At 39.7% G+C, this 20,116-nt stretch overlaps 1 protein-coding gene across 6 annotated transcripts in view; it reads right to left on the bottom strand.

Annotated features, from left to right (window-relative positions):
• LOC124158935 (broad-complex core protein-like) overlaps positions 1-20,116 on the bottom strand; it is a 351,886-nt gene that overhangs the window by 167,383 nt on the left and 164,387 nt on the right. For all 6 annotated transcript variants that reach the window (XM_046534363.1, XM_046534360.1, XM_046534361.1 and 3 more), the window contains exon 2: positions 6,884-6,920. In XM_046534363.1, the coding sequence (XP_046390319.1) occupies positions 6,884-6,920 (37 nt within the window). The remainder of the gene's footprint in view (positions 1-6,883; positions 6,921-20,116) is intronic.

A 20,116-nucleotide genomic window follows, 5' to 3' on the forward strand; every position in this document is an offset into this window, starting at 1 on the left:
TTGGAAGCCCTCATATTTTGCATTATTTATAATATTAATATCTGAGTACGGGCATAAAATATAAAACTGGTGCAGTTAAACCAAAAATTATATAATACCTAAATAACATCGTTCTAGGAGTCTGAGCCACGGCCATTGGAAGGGGGATACGTTAATTGTAAGTTGATGTTATCGACGGTATATCATTCATTTAAGTATTCAATTAGAACGATTTTGATGTTTACTGATGTCCGCTTAGCTTTTATATACAATAACTTCATCCGTTTATTCGTAGGTACCGGAGAATTCGTCGTTTAGGACTGTCTGTGCTTGTATTATGGGGTGAATTCCTGTCAATGCAACTTTTGCTCGCTGATTGGAGACATCTAAGAACATTTTTGGGCCAAAATAGTTTTATTTTCAACGTGACGTCTCCCGTTAAACTACTGCTAATAATCACAGTGCCAGTGGTTGTAATGCACAAAGTTTGACAAGGTTGAAAAATATCGGCCAAGAGTTATCAGTGTTCCATCGTGATTGAATTGTAAAAAGTGCTATTACGCTATCGATAAATGTCTAACAGTAGTGTAAAAGTTGTCAGTGGCGTGCTAATCTCCGTTGTTCACCGTAGATATGACATTTCACGATCACGCTATTGAAATAAAAACTGTGTGTGAAGTTTGTTATTCCATTATTTCAACGAATAGTAGTGAGAAATGTCACCTGTGTGGGCTAATTTAAGGGTTTAAATCAGTGAATAAATAGTTGTATTCATCATAACGAGTTCTGTTATTGTAAGTTGTATGTGATGAATATAAGAATGTGACAGTGACATCCAGTTTTTGATAAGAGTATTTGCCTATTTCCCGCTATATTTTTATGGTATATGCTAGTATATTGTTTATGGATTTACCTATATTATTGAAATAGGTTGTAGCTTGTGTGTGTGTTGGCAGCGGAACCGATCGCGATATCACATGTGGATTGTGTGCAGACTGTTTTGCCGTGAATTCGTACCGTAGGACGGATAGGACTACCTTCTCCGCTAATCGGGCGTTGCCAAATTCAACAGCACAGCTTACTCTAATGTCAACAGCACAGCTTACGATCGTTATCCTCCAGTATTACAAGTTTCTTTTATAACTCGATTTGCCGCCAACGTATAGCAATAATTTGTCTTAACAAATTCCATGAGGGTCATGGCATCAATTTTTGGTGTCCTAAAAAAAGGCTGGTGTCCTATCATCCCATGCCACACGCCTTATAGGCGGCTTGCGGGGTATTATGTAGAAGTAGATGAATTTCAGGTGTACTATTCGAACGAGTGGCAACGTTATCATCCATTTTTCTGATAACTAAAACACACGAAGTGAAACGCTTGTACTTCATCATCCCGATGCCGCGTTATTAATGTCCCAAGTAATAATCGAGGCACAATAGCAATAGGAAAACTTGCCCAAGAATAACAGAACAAAATAAAGTGACGATGAGCGGCTAAATACTCCCTCAAAACAAATTTTACACCAAGCGCTCAGCGTATTTCCCTACTCCCTGCGGTTGTTTAGGCACCTATGACGTCACGCCTGGCCTCGGCAACGCTCGGGTGTCTTCGCGCAGTGGTCGGCTCAGAGAAATTTTTCTCGATTTTAAATGCAATTTTTTTATTTCTTTTGATGTTGAATGGAGAAACTGAAGGTATTTTTGCGAGCTAATGTATCCATTTGACTTATTCAAAATAGTTTTTAGAGCAATCTACGACCCATGCAAGTTCCTCATTGCCAGGAGGTCACTTTATTGCGACAGGAAGCCATATTTATTCGCACGTACCCACCTCAGGGGGGCCTGCACGGCTAGCTGATCTGCGCCGGCGAAAGTTTGGGTCTGGGGTGAATGTACGGGAAAGGGGAAAGACTTTGGATAGGAGTGTTGGTGGTTTGAAACTTGGTCTACTTCCCTCCTCCGTTGGCAACGCGAAATACTTTCCCTGAGTCGCTCTCAAATATGGAGGAATAATGAACGTGTTTTGCCGACGCTCTTAAGGTTAAACACTCCTCAAGGAAGTTACTCCAACTCATGAAATTTATATCAGTATCATAAAATTTCAAAATGTGCACTTCTAATTTTATCTCATTGACTTTTGACCACAGATTTATGATATGTACTCTTGAAATTGAATTTGAAAATACGGTAAATATTCCAATATTACTATAAAAGCGTTACGTGCATTTACAGAGATTTTTGAATAACCATATAAAAATCCTGAATTCTTCTAGAATAGTATACATTTAATTTTCGCAAATATTACGTTTACGAAAAAAAATATGACGTTTTTATAGGTACTATAAGAATAAAGGTAAAAATAAAACAGCCTCATTTACAGACCAATTTTGGAGTTATTTGAAAATTAATGCTGTAATTGAAGTCAAATACGTTAGTCAACTGAAAATGATGCTGAAGACAGCTCAAATAGTTGGAAAAGTGTTAACATAAAAATATAAGGTTTGAATAATCTACTTCATTTGCACCCTTATTTTGATTTCTAACCTTAATGGACGCCAAGTATGATAGAAAAAAATCTATTTGATAACACGCTAGAAAAGTATTTGTTTTGATTCGCGCAGTCACCAATATACCTCCTTCAGACTTCTATAACTGGTGTTTAGCTTCAAAGTGCCTTTCTTACAGCAAGCGGAAAGGGCGAATTTCGGAGTGGAACGATGGCCCGATATAATGCAATTTGGGTGGGCCCGCAGTGCGGATACGTAATTCAGTTATCAAAACATCTAAACTGCATATCGACTCACATCTTGGTGAGAGGGATTGCAAAGGTTCAAAGCAAAGTTCAGTTCAAGACGGCTGAAATTTTATGGCAAACGGTAAAAATTATTCGTTCTTTTTCAAGATTTCCAACAGTCACGGCATCGAATGACCATTACGATAGGGAATAGGCGGATTTAGGGGAAGGGCACGGAGGCATGTTCCCCCCCCCCCCCAGACGCATAAAAATAGACTATATTTAATACGGTTATCATTACAATCGTTTTATTTTGTGTTTTCCGTACTTAAATGACAAGTAATATAAACTTAACAGTCTCAGGGGTAAGACGGTGGAATTGCTGCATCATATAGATAGAAATAAGATTATAATTATTTAAAAATATTATAACAATAAATAACATTTACAATAATTCAGTTTTAGTTATTAATTTATTTTCAATCAAAATTCAAAGACAAGGGATATTAGACCATAATTTTCAGGGGAAGGAAGAGGGGGAAGCCATCATTGTTCTTGCGTGCAGAAACGATCGCATACCTACTTGCGAGAATACTGGATTCTTGCAGCGTGGCTAGTATTATATGCCGCGTCTGAAAAGTAACTCTATCAATGATAGTGATAGTTGGTTTGGGCATAGCTCACCTTTGACTAAGAAACAGGCGCGTGAATTTCTAACAATCAGGGAATATGTATGCACCAGGGCTAATGTTGCGTTAGCTCTGATGAGGAGTCATTTTAAAGTCTTCTACATCTGTATCTAGATAATACCCCGCAAGCCGCCTAAAAGGCGTGTGGCAGGGGGTATTAGGACACTAGCCGTTTAAAATAAAAAGGAAGTGCTCTAAGGAAATTACGACTGGCATTCATTCAAGTCCTTTATGGTTCGGGGGAAAAACGAATTCCCATATCTATCCGTTCGGTAAAATATCTCTCTTAATTTATCGCTTCTGTCGGGCATGGAAATATAGTGGGGCTCTAATATTATTTTCTCCGTGTCGCTCTTAAAGATATCCATTTTCAATTCTTCAAGCAATCTAAGCCTAGCGCACAGCCTCCGAGCCTCCAGCGGCTCCCAGCCTTATTCGCTTAACATCTGGGTAACGCTGTCTGTACGCCCGTAGCGGTTTTTGACGAGCCGCGCAGCCTTGATTTGTACTTTGTTCGGTTCGCGTATTAAGTCTTTCTGCACCGGATCCAATACGCTCGCTGCATATTTAAGGTGCGGTCGTACGAGTGTGAAATAGCACCTTTCTTTTACTTTCTCATCCGAAAATCTTCCCACAATACGCTTGACGAACCCTAATCTGTACTGGGCTATGCCGGAAATATTTCTTATATATGTTCCCCACGATAGGTTCGAGGTCATCGTAACTCCCAGGTACTTCACTTCGTAAGTTGCCTTTATGTTAATACCATCAACAGCATGGACAATGGACATGGTCAAAATTGGACGAACTCTTCAACAAATTTACTGATATGCATTTGCTCAGGTCGAGTTCCCACTCTTGATGCGCGTTACCCACAAAATCCATTAACATTAACAAACATGAATCGCTAAAGTTTTAGCTAATTGATGGAAGCTTTCATTTGAGGACCACCTTAAAATTTACCATCTCCTCAATTTTTCCTGGTATTACGGGAGGGGTGAGGCCGCTCCCGTCTTCCCCCCCTTTCAAACGCCACTGGCTTGCAGCGCGGCTAGTATTGTGGGCCGAGTTCAAAAAGTAAGGCGCTACGAATATTTCGCTCGAAGTAGGAGAGGTGGTTAACGGGTGAGGTTCTCGAAAGCGGATTGGGACCAGGCGGATGGAGACCACGCGAGCTTCGCCATTTCGGTCATTCGCGCGCGCTTAACTACTGTCAGCGTCAAAATGATGTGCCGCTGTACTTTAAATGATAATTAATGTAAAGCGGCAATTGTAATAAAATGGATAGAAACACTTTTTAATTTATTTGCAATTTTTTTATGATCCGAAAATACATGATTTTTATGCAGTATACATAAATTATATATGGGCATCAAAATAACACGCCGGAGCCAACCAAAGCTGCGTTGTCACGTCTTGCGCGCGAACTTTGCTTCCCGGTAACCGGCACTGGCTCGGCGCGGCCCCGTTTGGCAACAATACATTGATAGAAGTTATTGACAGTCACAAGTATCAATATTTTTATATATTTAGGATCATAGAAAAATTGCAAATAAATTAAGAAGTATTTCTATCAATTTTGTTTTCTTTCAGGGTAAACTGTGGGACTGGATAGTGTTTAAACATTTTCGTTATTTTGCAGCAAAATATGCGTTCTAAAAATACGAAAAAGCTATTTTATTAATCTAAATCAATGTGCGCAACTTATTGTGGAAGATGAACGTCGTAGACGCAGTGGTTTTCCCTAGGTTGAGTTCATGAAGTTGACAAAACGGCTATTTTTATGGTTCGCGGAGTCATTTATTGGTCTCGCGTGTCTCGATTTTTAAATTTTTCTTAAAAAAAATATATATTAGAATTGATAATAAAATATCCTTTAAAATTACGTATTATTCATTATTATGGCATTCACTGGAGTCCAAATATAAATTTACAAAGTTCAGCGGCACATCATTTTGACGCCGAAAGTAGTGGGATGAAGTTGCACCAAGGGCCCACAACCACCATCATATTCGGGCCGAGTGAAAAACCGGCACTTATTTCTCTCCCCTCCAGCTTCCTCCCCTCCCTATTCACTGTGCACGTGCATCGTAACGGTTGCCACTTCCTGCAATCCGGGTATGTAATGGGCAAAAGCCTCTAGTTCCTGGTCACTACCAACAATTTTTCCCCCCCTCCACGAAAATCCCGCAGCCTGCATCGAAAATTGGTTGCAGCGTCCCGCGGATGGAGATTTGGGCGGAAATATTTTGATGGAACGTGTTTTAATATGTCATTTGGACGAATTAAAAAGGAAATTATTTGATGGAAAGTGAATTGACAATGCTGATTTTTAATGAATTTTATCGTTCAATCGAAAAAAAAGGGCAATACCAGATCAATTTTAACGCAAGAGCAGGAAAGTGGCGTAACAGGTAATTTTTTCACCGCAAATTAGATCATTTTCCCGAATTCGGAGACGTCGTAATGAATGGTGGTAGTGTTACATGCATAATTGTTCATGTTGTCCGGAAAAATTGAGTGTTTCAATTTTACAAAGTAAACCGATGGATAAATGCAATGGAGGCAATTTTTTTAGAACCCTTAATAGGACAGAATTAATATTTTAGACGACGCGTCTCAATTAATAGGTCACTCACCTTTACTAACCGCTTGAAGGATTGGATGAATATGGTTTCCAGTGGTAAAGAATTTTTAGATTCAATTTGAATTGATATAAACCTACAAACTTCCAAACTCATATAACCTCAATTTTAAACGGCAAACAAAAAATATACAACACGTTCAAATCGCAGTAAATAATCATTAAAGTTCAGATACTAATGTTCGCATGGTCTTCGAAGGAAAACTTAAAAGCGATCAAAAAAGGAATTTGAACTAAACCTCGCTGAAAATGTATGATATCGACACAAGATCCAATTTATCTTTTTTTTTCGAATTTGATTTTTTCAATCAGCAATTAGTTGATATATTCAGGGCACATATAAATAAATACTCATGTATGATCGAACCAAATTTTCAAACGGTAGAAAGTGCAGTAGACCAATTTAAACTCTAAAAAAAACTTAACATGTTTCTGAATTTCCACTCACAAATTATAACATCAGCATGAAAAAATCAGTAGTTAAAGTGGGATAAATTGCAGTCGGAAGTGTGTTTCAACGGTCTGAAATTTAATTCTTGAACTGATAATTTACTGCGCTTGAACGTGTTGTATTTGTGATATATTTGTTCTTTTATTATGGATATATCCAATTTCCACAAAATCAATCCAGAAAGGTTTTAAAATGTGAGTGTTAAATTATAGTGTTAATTTGAAGTGTAAATTTAATAGTTTATGAGTTAAAGTTATAAGTAAAGTTAAAATTACTTTACCGAATACACCATCTCTATGTTTTTGGATTATTACTGACTAATTTAGGACGTGCTCAAAATTCACTACACTGCGTGCTGCCCTTCCACGACCCTCCCAGATACCAACCTACGTGGTTTCCTGGGTAGTACGGCCTCTGAGACTGCTGTGAAGAAAAAGAGAGAAGGACATTAGTAAATTGAACAGATCTAGAGAAAGACAAAATAGGGTGAAAAATTGATTAAGATTACGTGCATGCTCCAAGCGAGAGAAATTTGCTCGCGTGGCATTCATCAATTACTACTTATGCCATCTTTATATGGCCCAAAAGTGCACATAAAATTGAAAATTTACAATTGAGAGTAGTCATAGGACTCATTTTGTGATCTGAGTTTAACCATTTCCCTACCTACATGGTCTACTTTCGATTATATTGACGCAAATTTGACCCTATTTTAGTCTAATTCACTATCTAACACTTATCTTTCTCATAACCTATTATAATGCCTGGTCAATGATAAAAATAAGAAGATTTATCAATTATACATACTTAATGCAAAATGATAGCTTAGATTATGCAAATAACAGCAGACCATGGGTTATTTTATGTGACTGTTTACAATGGGAGATCCAATAAAGATCAGTTTTTATGGTAGTAGCAGCAGTAGCGAGTAACGGCATCCGACATAGGCAAACCAAGCAGCTAAACGAAATCAGGCCTAAGAAGTGTTCGATAAGCAAAAAAGGAGCACATTAGAAACATGAATAACTGGGGGCACATTAAGAGATATACATGAGAGATAGAGGGAGGGGGTAATTTTTTTAAAAACACTATAGAAATTTGTGGCCGACTATGGACGGTAAGAGGTGTCATTTATAACCCAGCTCTTTACATACTGAGTAAAACCCTTCAGCTCAAAGAATAAAAATGAACACATCAAAACCCGGGCTGCCTCTTGGAGTTAAATAAATTAATTGGCCTTGCGGTGGCTGAAACAATCAGCACACCACGGGTGGGCACGCCAGGAGTGGGCGGGCGAATTTTTTTGAAGACCGCAGGCGGTTAAAAAAAATGAGTTACGGAATAACCTTTTCACTCATTTTTTTGTGTCACCCAAAACGGTTTCACAGCAACGAAACGTGACTGTATGTATGACTGACGGAACATTTAAACGTTGACATTGAGGGATCCAAAATGTTCCCTGATCGCTTGCGAAATCGTGTGTAAGGTCGATGAGAACGAGGCTATTGGTTCGTATCATGGGCTTCTCTCCAGCAGAGGCAATTAGCTGCGAATTATTCATAGCCTTACAGAGTTAAATGGCGGCCTTCAAGAAGCATGTATATCAGACACAATAGGAACAGCGGCTACGGGCGCCCCCCCCCCCTCCCCGGCGTGGTGTCAGTTTTTGTTTTGACTTCCAGGACTGGAAAAAAACTATTATTTTAGGGGACGTATCTTACTTACTATTTCTAGTGTCTTTCTTTATCGTTTGAAAAAAAAAAATCGAAACAATTTACAATTTATGAATGTTCATGAACATGCCTGTCTCTTTGCAAGAGGCATGTTATGTTTTGCTAAACACAGAAGACACGGTGACGAAGAATAGAGCATCAATTAATGAACGTTCTACAGCCCCTTAGTAGTTGAGTGAAATAATTCCTCAAGGACGAACTTTTTACCGGACAAAGAGGACTGATGGTTACTCTATTGATGGTTACTTTATTGATGGTTACTCTAAATGCTTATATACATTGGTAATGGTTATACATACATGATGGTTATTATACATTGATGGTTACTCTAAAGGATTGGGTAGGGAAAGGCAGAGATTAGAAAACAATTTTAGAGCAAAAAAAGTTAAGTATAAATATGAAGTCGAGGTATAAATAAAATATTAAATGGCGGCAAATTGGGTAGTTCATGAACATTAGTATATATTTATGCTATTTATACTCTAGATAACATAAACACTCAATAGACGCAAAAGGATGTTTGGTGTTTCAGTGATTAAGGAGAATAGCTCGCCATCGATAATGTCAAGACGAAACGGAATATATAGATTCAGTAGTAGTAGTAGTAGTAGTAGTAGTATTTTGTTTTTAGGGTGCCTCGACAACTAAGGTCATTTGCACCATTGACAATCTATAAAATCAAAATTTTAAAGGATACATTAAAAAGGAATTTTAATATTCATAAAATTTTTGAAATAAAAGGGGTAGTCAGATGATAAAAAGGTTGGAATTTAAACATTGTTAGTTAGCCCGGTCTCTGTTAAAACTTTTTGACTCGGCTGACACTAACAGGGTCGTCTCCTAGGATGTGCCCTAGGTCTCCTCCGATGTTCAGCCGATGGCGCACAGCACGGTATTTTTCACACTCTGTCAGGAGATGCCTCACAGTAATGGGAGAGTCGCAATCATCACCAAGGGGTGGAATTCTCCCTTCAGTGAAGAGAGAATATAGATTCAGGCATCGAAAGCCATCACCAATAATTCGTAGAAAAGACGGTAAGGTGACATGCCCATAAATGGGCATGTCACCTTACCGTCTTTGAAAATGGGTGGGTGATGGGTGATGAAAATGGGTGATGAAAATGTTTACTCAAAATGTGAACTACATGAGTTAATTTTCACGAAACACTTTATGCCATTGATTTAGATGAAAACATCTCGAGAGTAGAAGGATCAACAACTTCGCTATTTCCACATAGTAATTTATTAACACCGACCATGGTTTCGTTACAGAGTAACATTATCAAGGTAAGGAAAGTCTGTAACGAAACCATGGTCGGTGTTAATAAATTACTATGTGGAAATAGCAAAGTTGTTGACCCTACTACTCCTGCGATTACGGATTTCCACCACGTTACGCCCGCTACGATTAATTAAAATCATCTCGTTGCAAAATAACATCCCGATGGCAAAATCGCAATATTATGTGATGATAAGTATTGATTGGATCGATTTTCCTCATTCAGCATCACGCAGTAAGTCTGTCATACGTCGCGCTGAAAAAAATATGGTGGAAAAGATAATTATTATACCATATGGGATGTGCCTTGGCCATCCCAAAACAAGTTCCGCGACCATTACTTAATTTTGGGGTATCGACCTCCACATGATGGTATATCGAGAGATCGAGGAGGCCGCGGTAGCCGAATGAAAATACCCGTGCGAGCGAGCAGGCTCTCCACTTCTTCCGTTTTCTTTTTTGCCTTCCTCGATCACTGCCAAAGAGGCAGCTGGGCAAGATATTTACCCTCCCAGGCAATAGTGTACACACAACAAAACGGCCCGGGTGTTGAACAAAAAAATAAAAAAAAGAAGTGGGGGAAAGTAAATAATAAAAAACAAAAATATACTAAAGGGAAAAAGGAAGTGCGAGCACGCGAATTCGAACGCCCCCACAAGGGCCTCCGAGGGGCAGAGTTGAAGGCAGGCCACCTGGACACTGGATTTTAACCGAAGAGAATCAATGCCTGTGGCAATACGTTACCTCCATTGCACAAACGCTAAAATGGCAATAGCCGTCCGAAGCTTGGAGAAATGGAGGTGAGCGTATATCGATGGCTAAGTTCTAACAACACGTATCTCCAAAATAGCATATTTCCAGGAGAGCAAAAAAAAATACGATTAATATTTTTGATTGTAGACTGAAATTAAAAACCAAGAGTTCATAAAACTGAAAAAGAAGCATTAATTTGAAAACAAAGAGTTGTTTTTTTGCTTCTATTATATTTTTAAAATTTTATTACACTTTGTTTAAGATACCTGTCTCAAACCGGCCGAATTTGAGATACATGTTGTTAGAACTTAGCCATCGATATGCTTCGGCTTCTGCCAGCTGAGCGCATTCGTGTTTTCGAGCTCCTGGATGAGCGGATTTGATTCGGTGGGCGTTTGTTGAGCGCTTGCACAATGGAGGTACCTATCAAATTATCCTTGTCGATGGTGGACATCGAGCAACAATATTCAACAAATTTATTTGATTGGCGATGGCAATTGCCTGTCGACAATCAACAATGATCGCGGTGGTTGACTTTTGGAGGTCGAAAATGGCCTACGATTTACGTTGTTATTTGATCGAGATTACGATCGAGAATCTTTTGAAAATCGACAAATGATATTTTGACCATCGACATTTGTTCGTCCATCGGCAATTCATACACAAATGGTATTCGTAGAAAATCGACATTGAAACACCATTGAGTCTGCATATATAATCAGCATGAATAGGTTCTATTAAAATCCTGATCTGATCCTACCCTTCGCGAGTATAAATATTTAATGCAAAAAATATTAATCGTAACTAAGAAAATAGGACGTTTTTGCTGCATCTATCAAATCAGATCCATCGTGAAAGGCCTGACATTTTGGTCGCATGATAAGAAGTGGAATATCGAACTCGTTTATATTTAACACGAAGATTTGCGCAGCTTTGGAAATCACGACCATAATATTTCGATTACTTCGATCGATCGACATAGATGATCTAGGATTTTGCCCTTAAATCTTGGTCTCATGCGGAGACGTCCAATATCATCTTGCATATATTTCAAAAAAGACATACGCTGTTTTGGAGATCACGACCGATGATTTCGATCGATTATTTCGATCGATTATTTCGATTACGATTTCGATCAATCGAACCATCGAAAAATCAGATTTGGAGTCGGCTGAGGAGTTGGGGAGGGGCAGGGACGCACAAAACACGCGGCTTTGACCTTCCCCCCGCCTCCGTCTCCTCCCGCCCCCGATATTTGCAGTGGAAGGAGTCCGTGGGGCGGAATGTGTTTGTAGCCCCCCCCCCCCTTCCCGATCGCTCCCACCTCCCGCTAACGGTTCATCGCCGCGGGGAACCGGCCCTCGGGGTCATCATCACCAGAGGATGGGAGTGGGCCGGGCCCACCGGCTTCGATTAATTCGCGAAACCTTCGGCTCGGTGGCGATTGTGGCCGATTATGGGGAGGGTCAGTGGGGGACATTGTTCTTGCAGCCCACTCAAACGTTTTGGAGAAGGAGGGAGAAAATAATATCCCCCCTTTTCACCACAGACATCATCATCGTCGCTATTGTTATCACCCTGGCATTTACGGCTACCCCGCGTTAAGACGACGGTTCACTACCACTCACTACACTTTTTTAACAAAATTTAATCATTCTATCCATGTATTTAAAATAATGAAAGTGCTTGTCTATTACCACATTTATTCATTTCGTTTCGGTACACAATGCAATTTTCAAGGCCATTTTCGGCATGTTATTCACAACATGCACAAATAAAATACCCCAACATTTCACATCAAACGTCATCATCGTCGTCATTGTTATTATTCTTGTTATCATCCCTGGCATTTACGGCTTCTCCGCGTCAAGTAGGCGAAAGACAACACTTCACCGCTTCTCCATTTTAAACAAAATATAATGATTCTTTCCATTTATGTAAAATAATGAAAGAGCTTGTCTATTACCACTCTTCTTTATTTCAACCGACCCAGGTTTCAGCTCACGATGACATTTTCAAGGCCATTTCCGGCTCCCTTTTCAAAACAGACATCATCATCGGGTATCACTCTGGCATTTACAGATACCCCGCTTTAAAAGGGCCTAATCACTACCACTCCACGGCTGTTTTATTAAAAATAAAATGAAACTATTCTGTTACTATATTTAACATCTCAACAAGGACTTTACCACAACGTCAACGGGACCTGATGTCACACTCCCCGTTCAAATCTCAGGCTCCCAACTTGAAATTTTCAGTTCAATTTCTACAGATACATCTACGTAGTATCCCGCAAAACCGCCAAAAAAGGCATGAGGCAGGGGGTGCTAGGACACTTGCTGTTTACATATAAAAAGCAAATGCTCAAAAAAGATTACGACTAGTATCTATTAAAATCCCTTAAGTATAGTTCGAGGGAAAAACGAATTCCCATATCGTAGACCCTAGACTCCTAGAATAGACTAGCCTATGCCTAAAATAAAGAAATCCTGTATCTAAGAATATTTTGAGGTGAAATTTTTGAATTTGATGTTCAGGCAAATGTTAATAAGGGTATAATTCATATACTAGATGATATCAAATTCGTACATTAAGTTTTAAAGAAGTAATACATCACGAAATACGACCGGTGGTCCACTTTAGAGAACATATTTTTCCACTCCACTGGTAGTATTATCCCTCGATTTTTGGACGCATAACTTCTTTTAAACTTACCCCACCATCTTAAAAATTTAAAAGTGCAGATAAAGTCTACTCTCTCAATAAACACCCATATCTCCGATACGAAAAAGCTTACGTCAAAGAAAATGCCGAGGAGAACTATTATTTTTGAGATATAGTTGGTAATTGACAAAGGTCTGCTTTATGTGCATAAATTTAAAATTTGAAGGTGATTGTGTAAGTTTAAGGCAAATAATACTTCAAGATATCAAAGCGAATAATACAACCGGTCGAACGGGAGTTAAGCGTCCTGCTAAATGCTCGCTAAGTGGTTAAGTAGCCGTTCAAGGAAAAACAACACCCATTATCGAGGAAAATACGAACTTAAGGCTATAATTTCATTGCATACTAATCCATTCTCATTTTTGCCAATAACCGATAGTTTCACAATTCAGCAATGGGTTCGTACTGTTTTTTTTATTATCGTCGATTGCGATAAAATTTGAAAAATGAAGAACTCCGGATTTTCCGTTATCCGATGCTTCGCGTCGCTTACATACCCAGCTGATCGCAGCGAAAAATCGACCGGCTTACCACAATCGCTGATGAGTTGATGACGTCACTGACTCTTGCCGAGCGGCTCACCGCTTCTCCGCTACTTCTCGGTCTCGCGCATTTGTCTCATGTGGTTCATTACGGATACATGCGCGATTCCTCAAGGAGTTAGCGCCACGGATCGCACCGTTCTTAGAGATAATATTCAAGAAAGCATTGTCTGAATAAAGATACCTATAGCTGGATAATTGCAAACGTTACACCGAAATTTCAAAAAGGGAAACAGACATGACCCAGGGAACTACCGACCGCTTTCATTTGCATCGATTATAGGAAAGGTTCTCGAACATCGTTGTTAGCAAAAACCATGATTTTCCTGAACAGTTATAACTACCTATATGGCTGTCAGCACGGCTTCCGGAAAGGTAGATCATGCAAAGCACAGCTCGCGCTCTTTCTCCACAATGTCCTCAAATCTGATGAATCGGAAAAGAAGTTGACGCATTATTTTTATATTATAAGATACTACGCGGTACTTGGCAAAAAAACTTTTCTACAAATTACAGTCATTCGGGTTAAACGAAACAGTATACTGGGTACGCGACTGTTTCGGTGAGAGTAAGCAAAAAGTAGTTCTTAACGGAATTAGATCCGATGTAGTTAACGTGACATCAGGAGTCCCACAAGGAAACCTTATCGGCCCCCGCTTGTTCATTATATACATAAATGACATCTGCTCCCGAATTAGGAGTAAGCTATGTTTCTTTGCTGACGACTCTTTCGTCTATCGCGAAATTAGTGATCACTTTGACTTTTAAATTCCATCATCGGATTTAAACAATGTTCTTATGTGGACTCAAAAGCAGTGGACTGGAACTTAATCTGAGCAAATGTTCGTACAACTACAACCATATTTATGCTGTGGATCAGTGGCGTAACTATGGTGGGGGGGGGGAATGAGGGGGATAGATCCCCCCCTCAAAGCCTCAGAGAAATAAAAATACTATTCAAAGCTATTGTCTAGTTTTGACATACAGTAAATTTTAACGTAAACTTTTGATGAAGCCCAAATTTTAAGTGCCAACATTATGTAAAATGTATGTGCATGCATGTCATTTTTTCAAAAATTTCCCAAACGGTTGAAGGCCGCCATTCCCCATCCCCCCTCATCATATTCCCCCCCAAAGCATATTCCTAGTGACGCCACTGCTGTGGATGGCATAAACATGAAGGCAACCGACGAAGTGAAGTATCTGCGAGTTACGATAACGCCGAACCTCTAAGGAATATTTATGGCAGAGCCCTGGAGAAGCTAGGATTGGTCAAGCGTGTTATGTGAAGATTTTCGAATGAGAAAGTAAAAGAGAGGTGCTATTTCACACTCGCCCCTTGAGTATGCAGCAAGCAAAAAGAATCCGGCGCAGAGGGACTTAATCCTTGAACGAAGTAAACTACAAAAGATAGCAACGTACAGAAAATGTGACATAGATGTTAAACGAATTAACCCTTTCTAACCCAGAGCTGTTTCTAGGGGAAATCAAATTTCAAGTTTTTTCATTTTGAAAATTTAAAAATTCTGCGCTCATAATTAATTATCGTGGCAGCTATATATTTCGTATTTACAATTTACACCACGAAATAATGCATAGTTCAGATATTTCCTCAATAGAACAGAAAATTAATACATTTTTGATCTCGCTTGGAAGCAACGTTGGGTTAAAATGGGCTAAGGTGGGAACATCTAGACATTCGGAGGCTGCGCGCTAGGCTTGAGTTACTTGAGCAGTCGAGAATAGATATTTACAGAGCGACACAGAGAACATAATTTTAGAAGACCCCACTGTATTTCCAGATCCGAAAAAAACCATAAATTAATTTTTCCAAACGGATAGGTATGGGAATTCGTTTTTCCCTCCAGGCAGTAAAGGACTTTAATAAATGCTAGGCCGAACTTCGATGGAGCATTTTCTTTTTATTTGCTTGAAAAAGTATAAGAGAGGTGATATTTCGCACTGGTCCGGCCACACCTTGAATATGCAGCAAGCATATGTGATCCGGCGCAGAAAGGCTTAATCCGTGAATTTAATAAAATACAAAGGAAAGCTGCGCGATTCGTCAAAAACTGCTACGGGCGTAGGTACAAAAAGCATTACACGGATGTTAAACGAATTAGGCTGGGAGCCGCTAGAGACTCGGAGGCTGTGCGCTAGGCTTAGATTGCTTGAGCAATTGAGAATAGATTGCTTTCAGAGTGACACAGGGAACATTATATTAGAATCCCACTTCATTTCCATGTCCGACAGAAACGATAAATTAAGAGAGATATTTTGCCGAATGGATAGGTGTGGGAATTCGTTTTTCCCCCGAGCAATAAATGACTTTAATAAATGCTAGGCAGAACTTCGTTAGAGAATTTCATTTTTATTTTGATGAAAAAGTAAAGTAGAGGTGCAATTACGCTCTCGTCCTGCCACACCTTGAACATGCAGAGAGAATTTAGGATATATAACATTCAGAGTGACACTGAGGACACCATATCAGAACCCCACTAGTAACTGACAAAGATTGATTCTCATATTTGTCTGATTTCCCTTAACCCAGTTCACAGTGGTAAATGATCAGTGAGAAATAACCCTATCTGTTGAAATAGGGAACCATCCACTTATATCAATATCCCTTAATAAATCAAAAAGAAGTTCTTTCTTTAACGAGTAGGAGAACACATTCACTGTATGAGTCAAAGGAGTATCTAACCGTGAAAGTTAATACTTAATACTAGTGTCTTCGCAGTTCTTCGGGCGGAAATTTCCCTGTCACACAAAATAAACTGGAGCAGATGATGACACATGCTCTATATTTCTCTCTTCACTCCTTCAACTCAAGTCAAACGTAAAATATCTGATCTTTTTTACCCGCTCGAAGAACAGGTGATATATTGTATCCAGGTTTTTGAATTATGTATATTCGCTAGTACATTCGCTCCAGATCCTTTAGATAGGATTCCCGCCGATCAAAGCTTAAGCGTTTAATCTAAAAGGTGTTACATATAATTGAACAACATCGTTCGATTCCCGAAATCTGATAGGATTGTAAACAGATTTCTATGTGAAAGGACGAGTTGCATCCTTCATCAGATTATCGGCAAACGATTCAGAATTACTTGAAGCGTCGTTTACCTTTCATCGATGGACAAAGTAAAAACAGAAAAAAAAACAAATGGTTTCGGAAGAGCGGGACTGGTCCACTTGAGCTACTTTCTCTAGCGATTTCTGATCCTCTTTTTCAAAATGTCTATTACTCAACCTCAGCAGTCTGTCTAATTTCTCTCCTTATTTTCTGCTAATTATTTCGATATGGCATGGTATGTGGAGGAGTCGACCGACAGCTGAGGTCGTATGCGCGATGAAGGCAGAGAAAAACCCGGCGTCGGCATTAGCCAGCTCTAAACGGGAGGCGCCAAAGGGACCTCGCCTTAACGTCCCATTCGACGGACGGAGTGTTGCGCTTAACTTGTCCTCCACACACTATTCAAGCAGGGATTGGGAAGTTTCTTAAAACTCTCTACCTCCCCCGGGATTTGAACCCAACACTCTAGTCACTACACCAATACGACTCCACTTACTCTTTCATCAATATCTCCTTTAATGCTCACGCATTTTCCCCTCACGGCGAAATAAAAACGGACACGTTCCTATGTGCATTGCCGAAGTGGCTATTCCACATTCCTGAGCAATATTTTCTCTCTAGGCTCCTCCACATTTTAAACAACCTCTCGCCATACATGAATGATGTATTTGGCCAACAGCTAATCGAATTTCGACAAGATACAGCTTTACTGTCTAACCATCACCTGTACATGAGGTAGGGGGCTGTGGACGAGATTGTGCTTGTAGATAATCATTCCTCTGGATAAAGAGGAACTAGATTTTCATTTGAGAAATAGATATTCTCGACACACCACAAACAAATCATTATTGTCATTCAGCTCGTCCAGATTAGATTCTGGTTCATAAATCACATGGTCAAGCCTTTTTTTTTTGGAAAATAATTTTAATTTATTTTCAACTATCACTGAAATACACATACATTCTATTATAAACCAATAAAATCTATGGGCCTCCAGAGGCATGTCTTCTATTTAATGTCTCAGAGTTTGGACTAAGCAAGACAGAAAGTGCAACTAAGACTGAGAAAGTGCAACAAAAAAATGACTGACTGGTAGATGCTAGACGAATGAATAATAATATCTTCACTCAAATTAACACTCACTTCCTCCAAATCATAGCAAGGCAGAATAGGCTTGTGTGAATTTTAGAATAACTCCACGTTCTGAAATGCATGAATCAGAAGCGTGGGATATATGAGGAGACTTTGAGACGGGAGACTGGGGAAAGAAGAGACTGGAAGTTGAGAGACTTGTGGGTGCAGCCAGCCAGCCAGGGTGAGGGGCAGGTGGGGGGGGGGGAGGAGAAAGGGGTTGAGAATCGGAATCTCCCCACCGAAATCATAAGCGGACACAATAGCCGTGCGAAAGAGACTCTAAACCCATCCGAATATCTAACGAGAATCCCAGCAATTAAGGCCTCCACGACCAGAGGAGGAGGCTTCTGCATCGTTGTCTACCACACACACACACCAACACTTCTTCTTCTCCCAAAAAAAAAAACCACCCCCTCCCCTTGCGCCCCCCAACCTCCTCCTCCCACCCTCCTAATGCTTCCCCCTCCCCTCTCTCTCCCTTCCCCTCTCTGCCATTCCGAACCAGTTGTCTCGCTCTCTTGGCCGCCTTATCGCGAAAAATAAAAAAATATACTCTGAAAAAAAAAGAAAAGTTTGCACGCACCCATGGAGCTATAAAGGACTTGCCTTTTCGCAAAACCCACGCAGGAATAGGAGAAGCGCGGACGGAGTTGGGGGGAAGATAGGGGAAGGAGTTGGTTCGGCTTCGAGGAGGGAGGGGAAGGCAGAGAGTTGAGTGGGATGGGCGTGGTAGGGGAGGTGGGTTTTGGGGAAGAACGAGGAGGAGGGGGGGGCATGACGGCGAGGGAGGGGAAGTGGAGGGAGAGAGCAGCCGAAAAAGATAGAGGAGTCATGAGTAGAGGCTAGGAAGGCAGTTTTTTGAAGCCCCGATTCGCACCACCCGAGTGTACAGACTGACTATCGCTCCGTGCCGAAAACGCGCTGCGTGGCCAAGGCCCGTCATAACATCCTCTTCGTGCTTCATAATAGCAGTTTGGTGACGCGAATAGAACTCCTAACCACACGGAGGATGTGCACACGGATGCACGAAAAGAAAATGAGGCTACCGAAATGCGACAAAGATAATGATAAGAAGACGAAAGCTTGGGAACGGCAATTTCCAATGAACTACATTATGTAAACAAAAGAACTAGACAGAAAAATACCAAATATACTGCATTACGGAATGATGCCACCAGCTGAACTAATTAGAATGGCAACTTAATGGCAGTATAAAGAAAGCTACGCCTAAAACAGGAGAGCAATACATACATTCATTACATAAACAATTTTTGCACCACCTGAATTGGCAAATTTTCAAAACATTATGGGATTGAATACAAAATTTAATATTCAAAACCTGCAATTTTATCCTTGATAGATGAAAAACAGAGAAAAAGATGGGATTTTATTATCTTTACTAACTATAATGAACCACGATAGTAATTACGATGATATCTGGGTCAATATCACGATCAGAGGAACGAAAGAATACGGACAGAACAAAAGTTGAAATTAATTTAAATGGATTGGTTTTTTTAAAGGATACTCAAGCAGAGATAATATTGCGAACATTTTCAAAGCAGCGAAATATTATTGAGGAACAATATTCCTCGAAGCGACTCTGAGATTGAACGCCTTTTTTTCGCAGATTCAGAAATACGACTTTGATATCATAAATGTCACATATTGGCTTGTAGCGAATGACTGTTGGTCATCTGTGTTATTTCACCACTCGGAATGAAACATCATCATCAGCCTACCATTCTATGATCGATACAGCTCTCCATTTCGCTCTCCTAACTGCTAGCCTATTCACATTGCAACATTTCTTAGGATTTATGAGAAAATTGAATGTTTTCGAAGGCGGAGGTGTTTTTATCCCCGTGTTTAACTAAAGATAATTTTTTTCTCCCTCTCAAGTACATCGAAGTATTTGCCAATCCCGCAGGTATGCCAAAAAATTAAACAAATAAAGCACCTGATGTCATACGGCAGTATGAATAACACAAATTATGGCTGTTGTTTTTCTATGATAAGCCTGTTTTCGGCGATTAATCATCAAACGGCGATACTTTCCTTTTCCCCGAACATTCAGTCACTTGATAAGTCCATTTTGCGAATAATTTACACGTGCTATCTATTCCATGATAATTTGGACATTTACTTTGGCTAAAGTCAGTATTCTCAAAGTGTCGTATTTTCAATCGATGTGAACGCATAACTAGGGAATTTTCTCGCCAAATTGTATGATGGTTTCCATTTACACATAACAGCTAATCCTTTGTAGGTCCCATGGTTACGGTGAGAAAAGCAACAACATAGAAAGATATCTAGATACTTTTTCTCGTTTCGCGATCTTTCTAGCATATGGTTCGTCTATTTTTGGCGAATATTTT

This window comes from Ischnura elegans, chromosome 5 (genome assembly GCF_921293095.1).
Source record: "Ischnura elegans chromosome 5, ioIscEleg1.1, whole genome shotgun sequence".
NCBI lineage: Eukaryota > Metazoa > Arthropoda > Insecta > Odonata > Coenagrionidae > Ischnura > Ischnura elegans.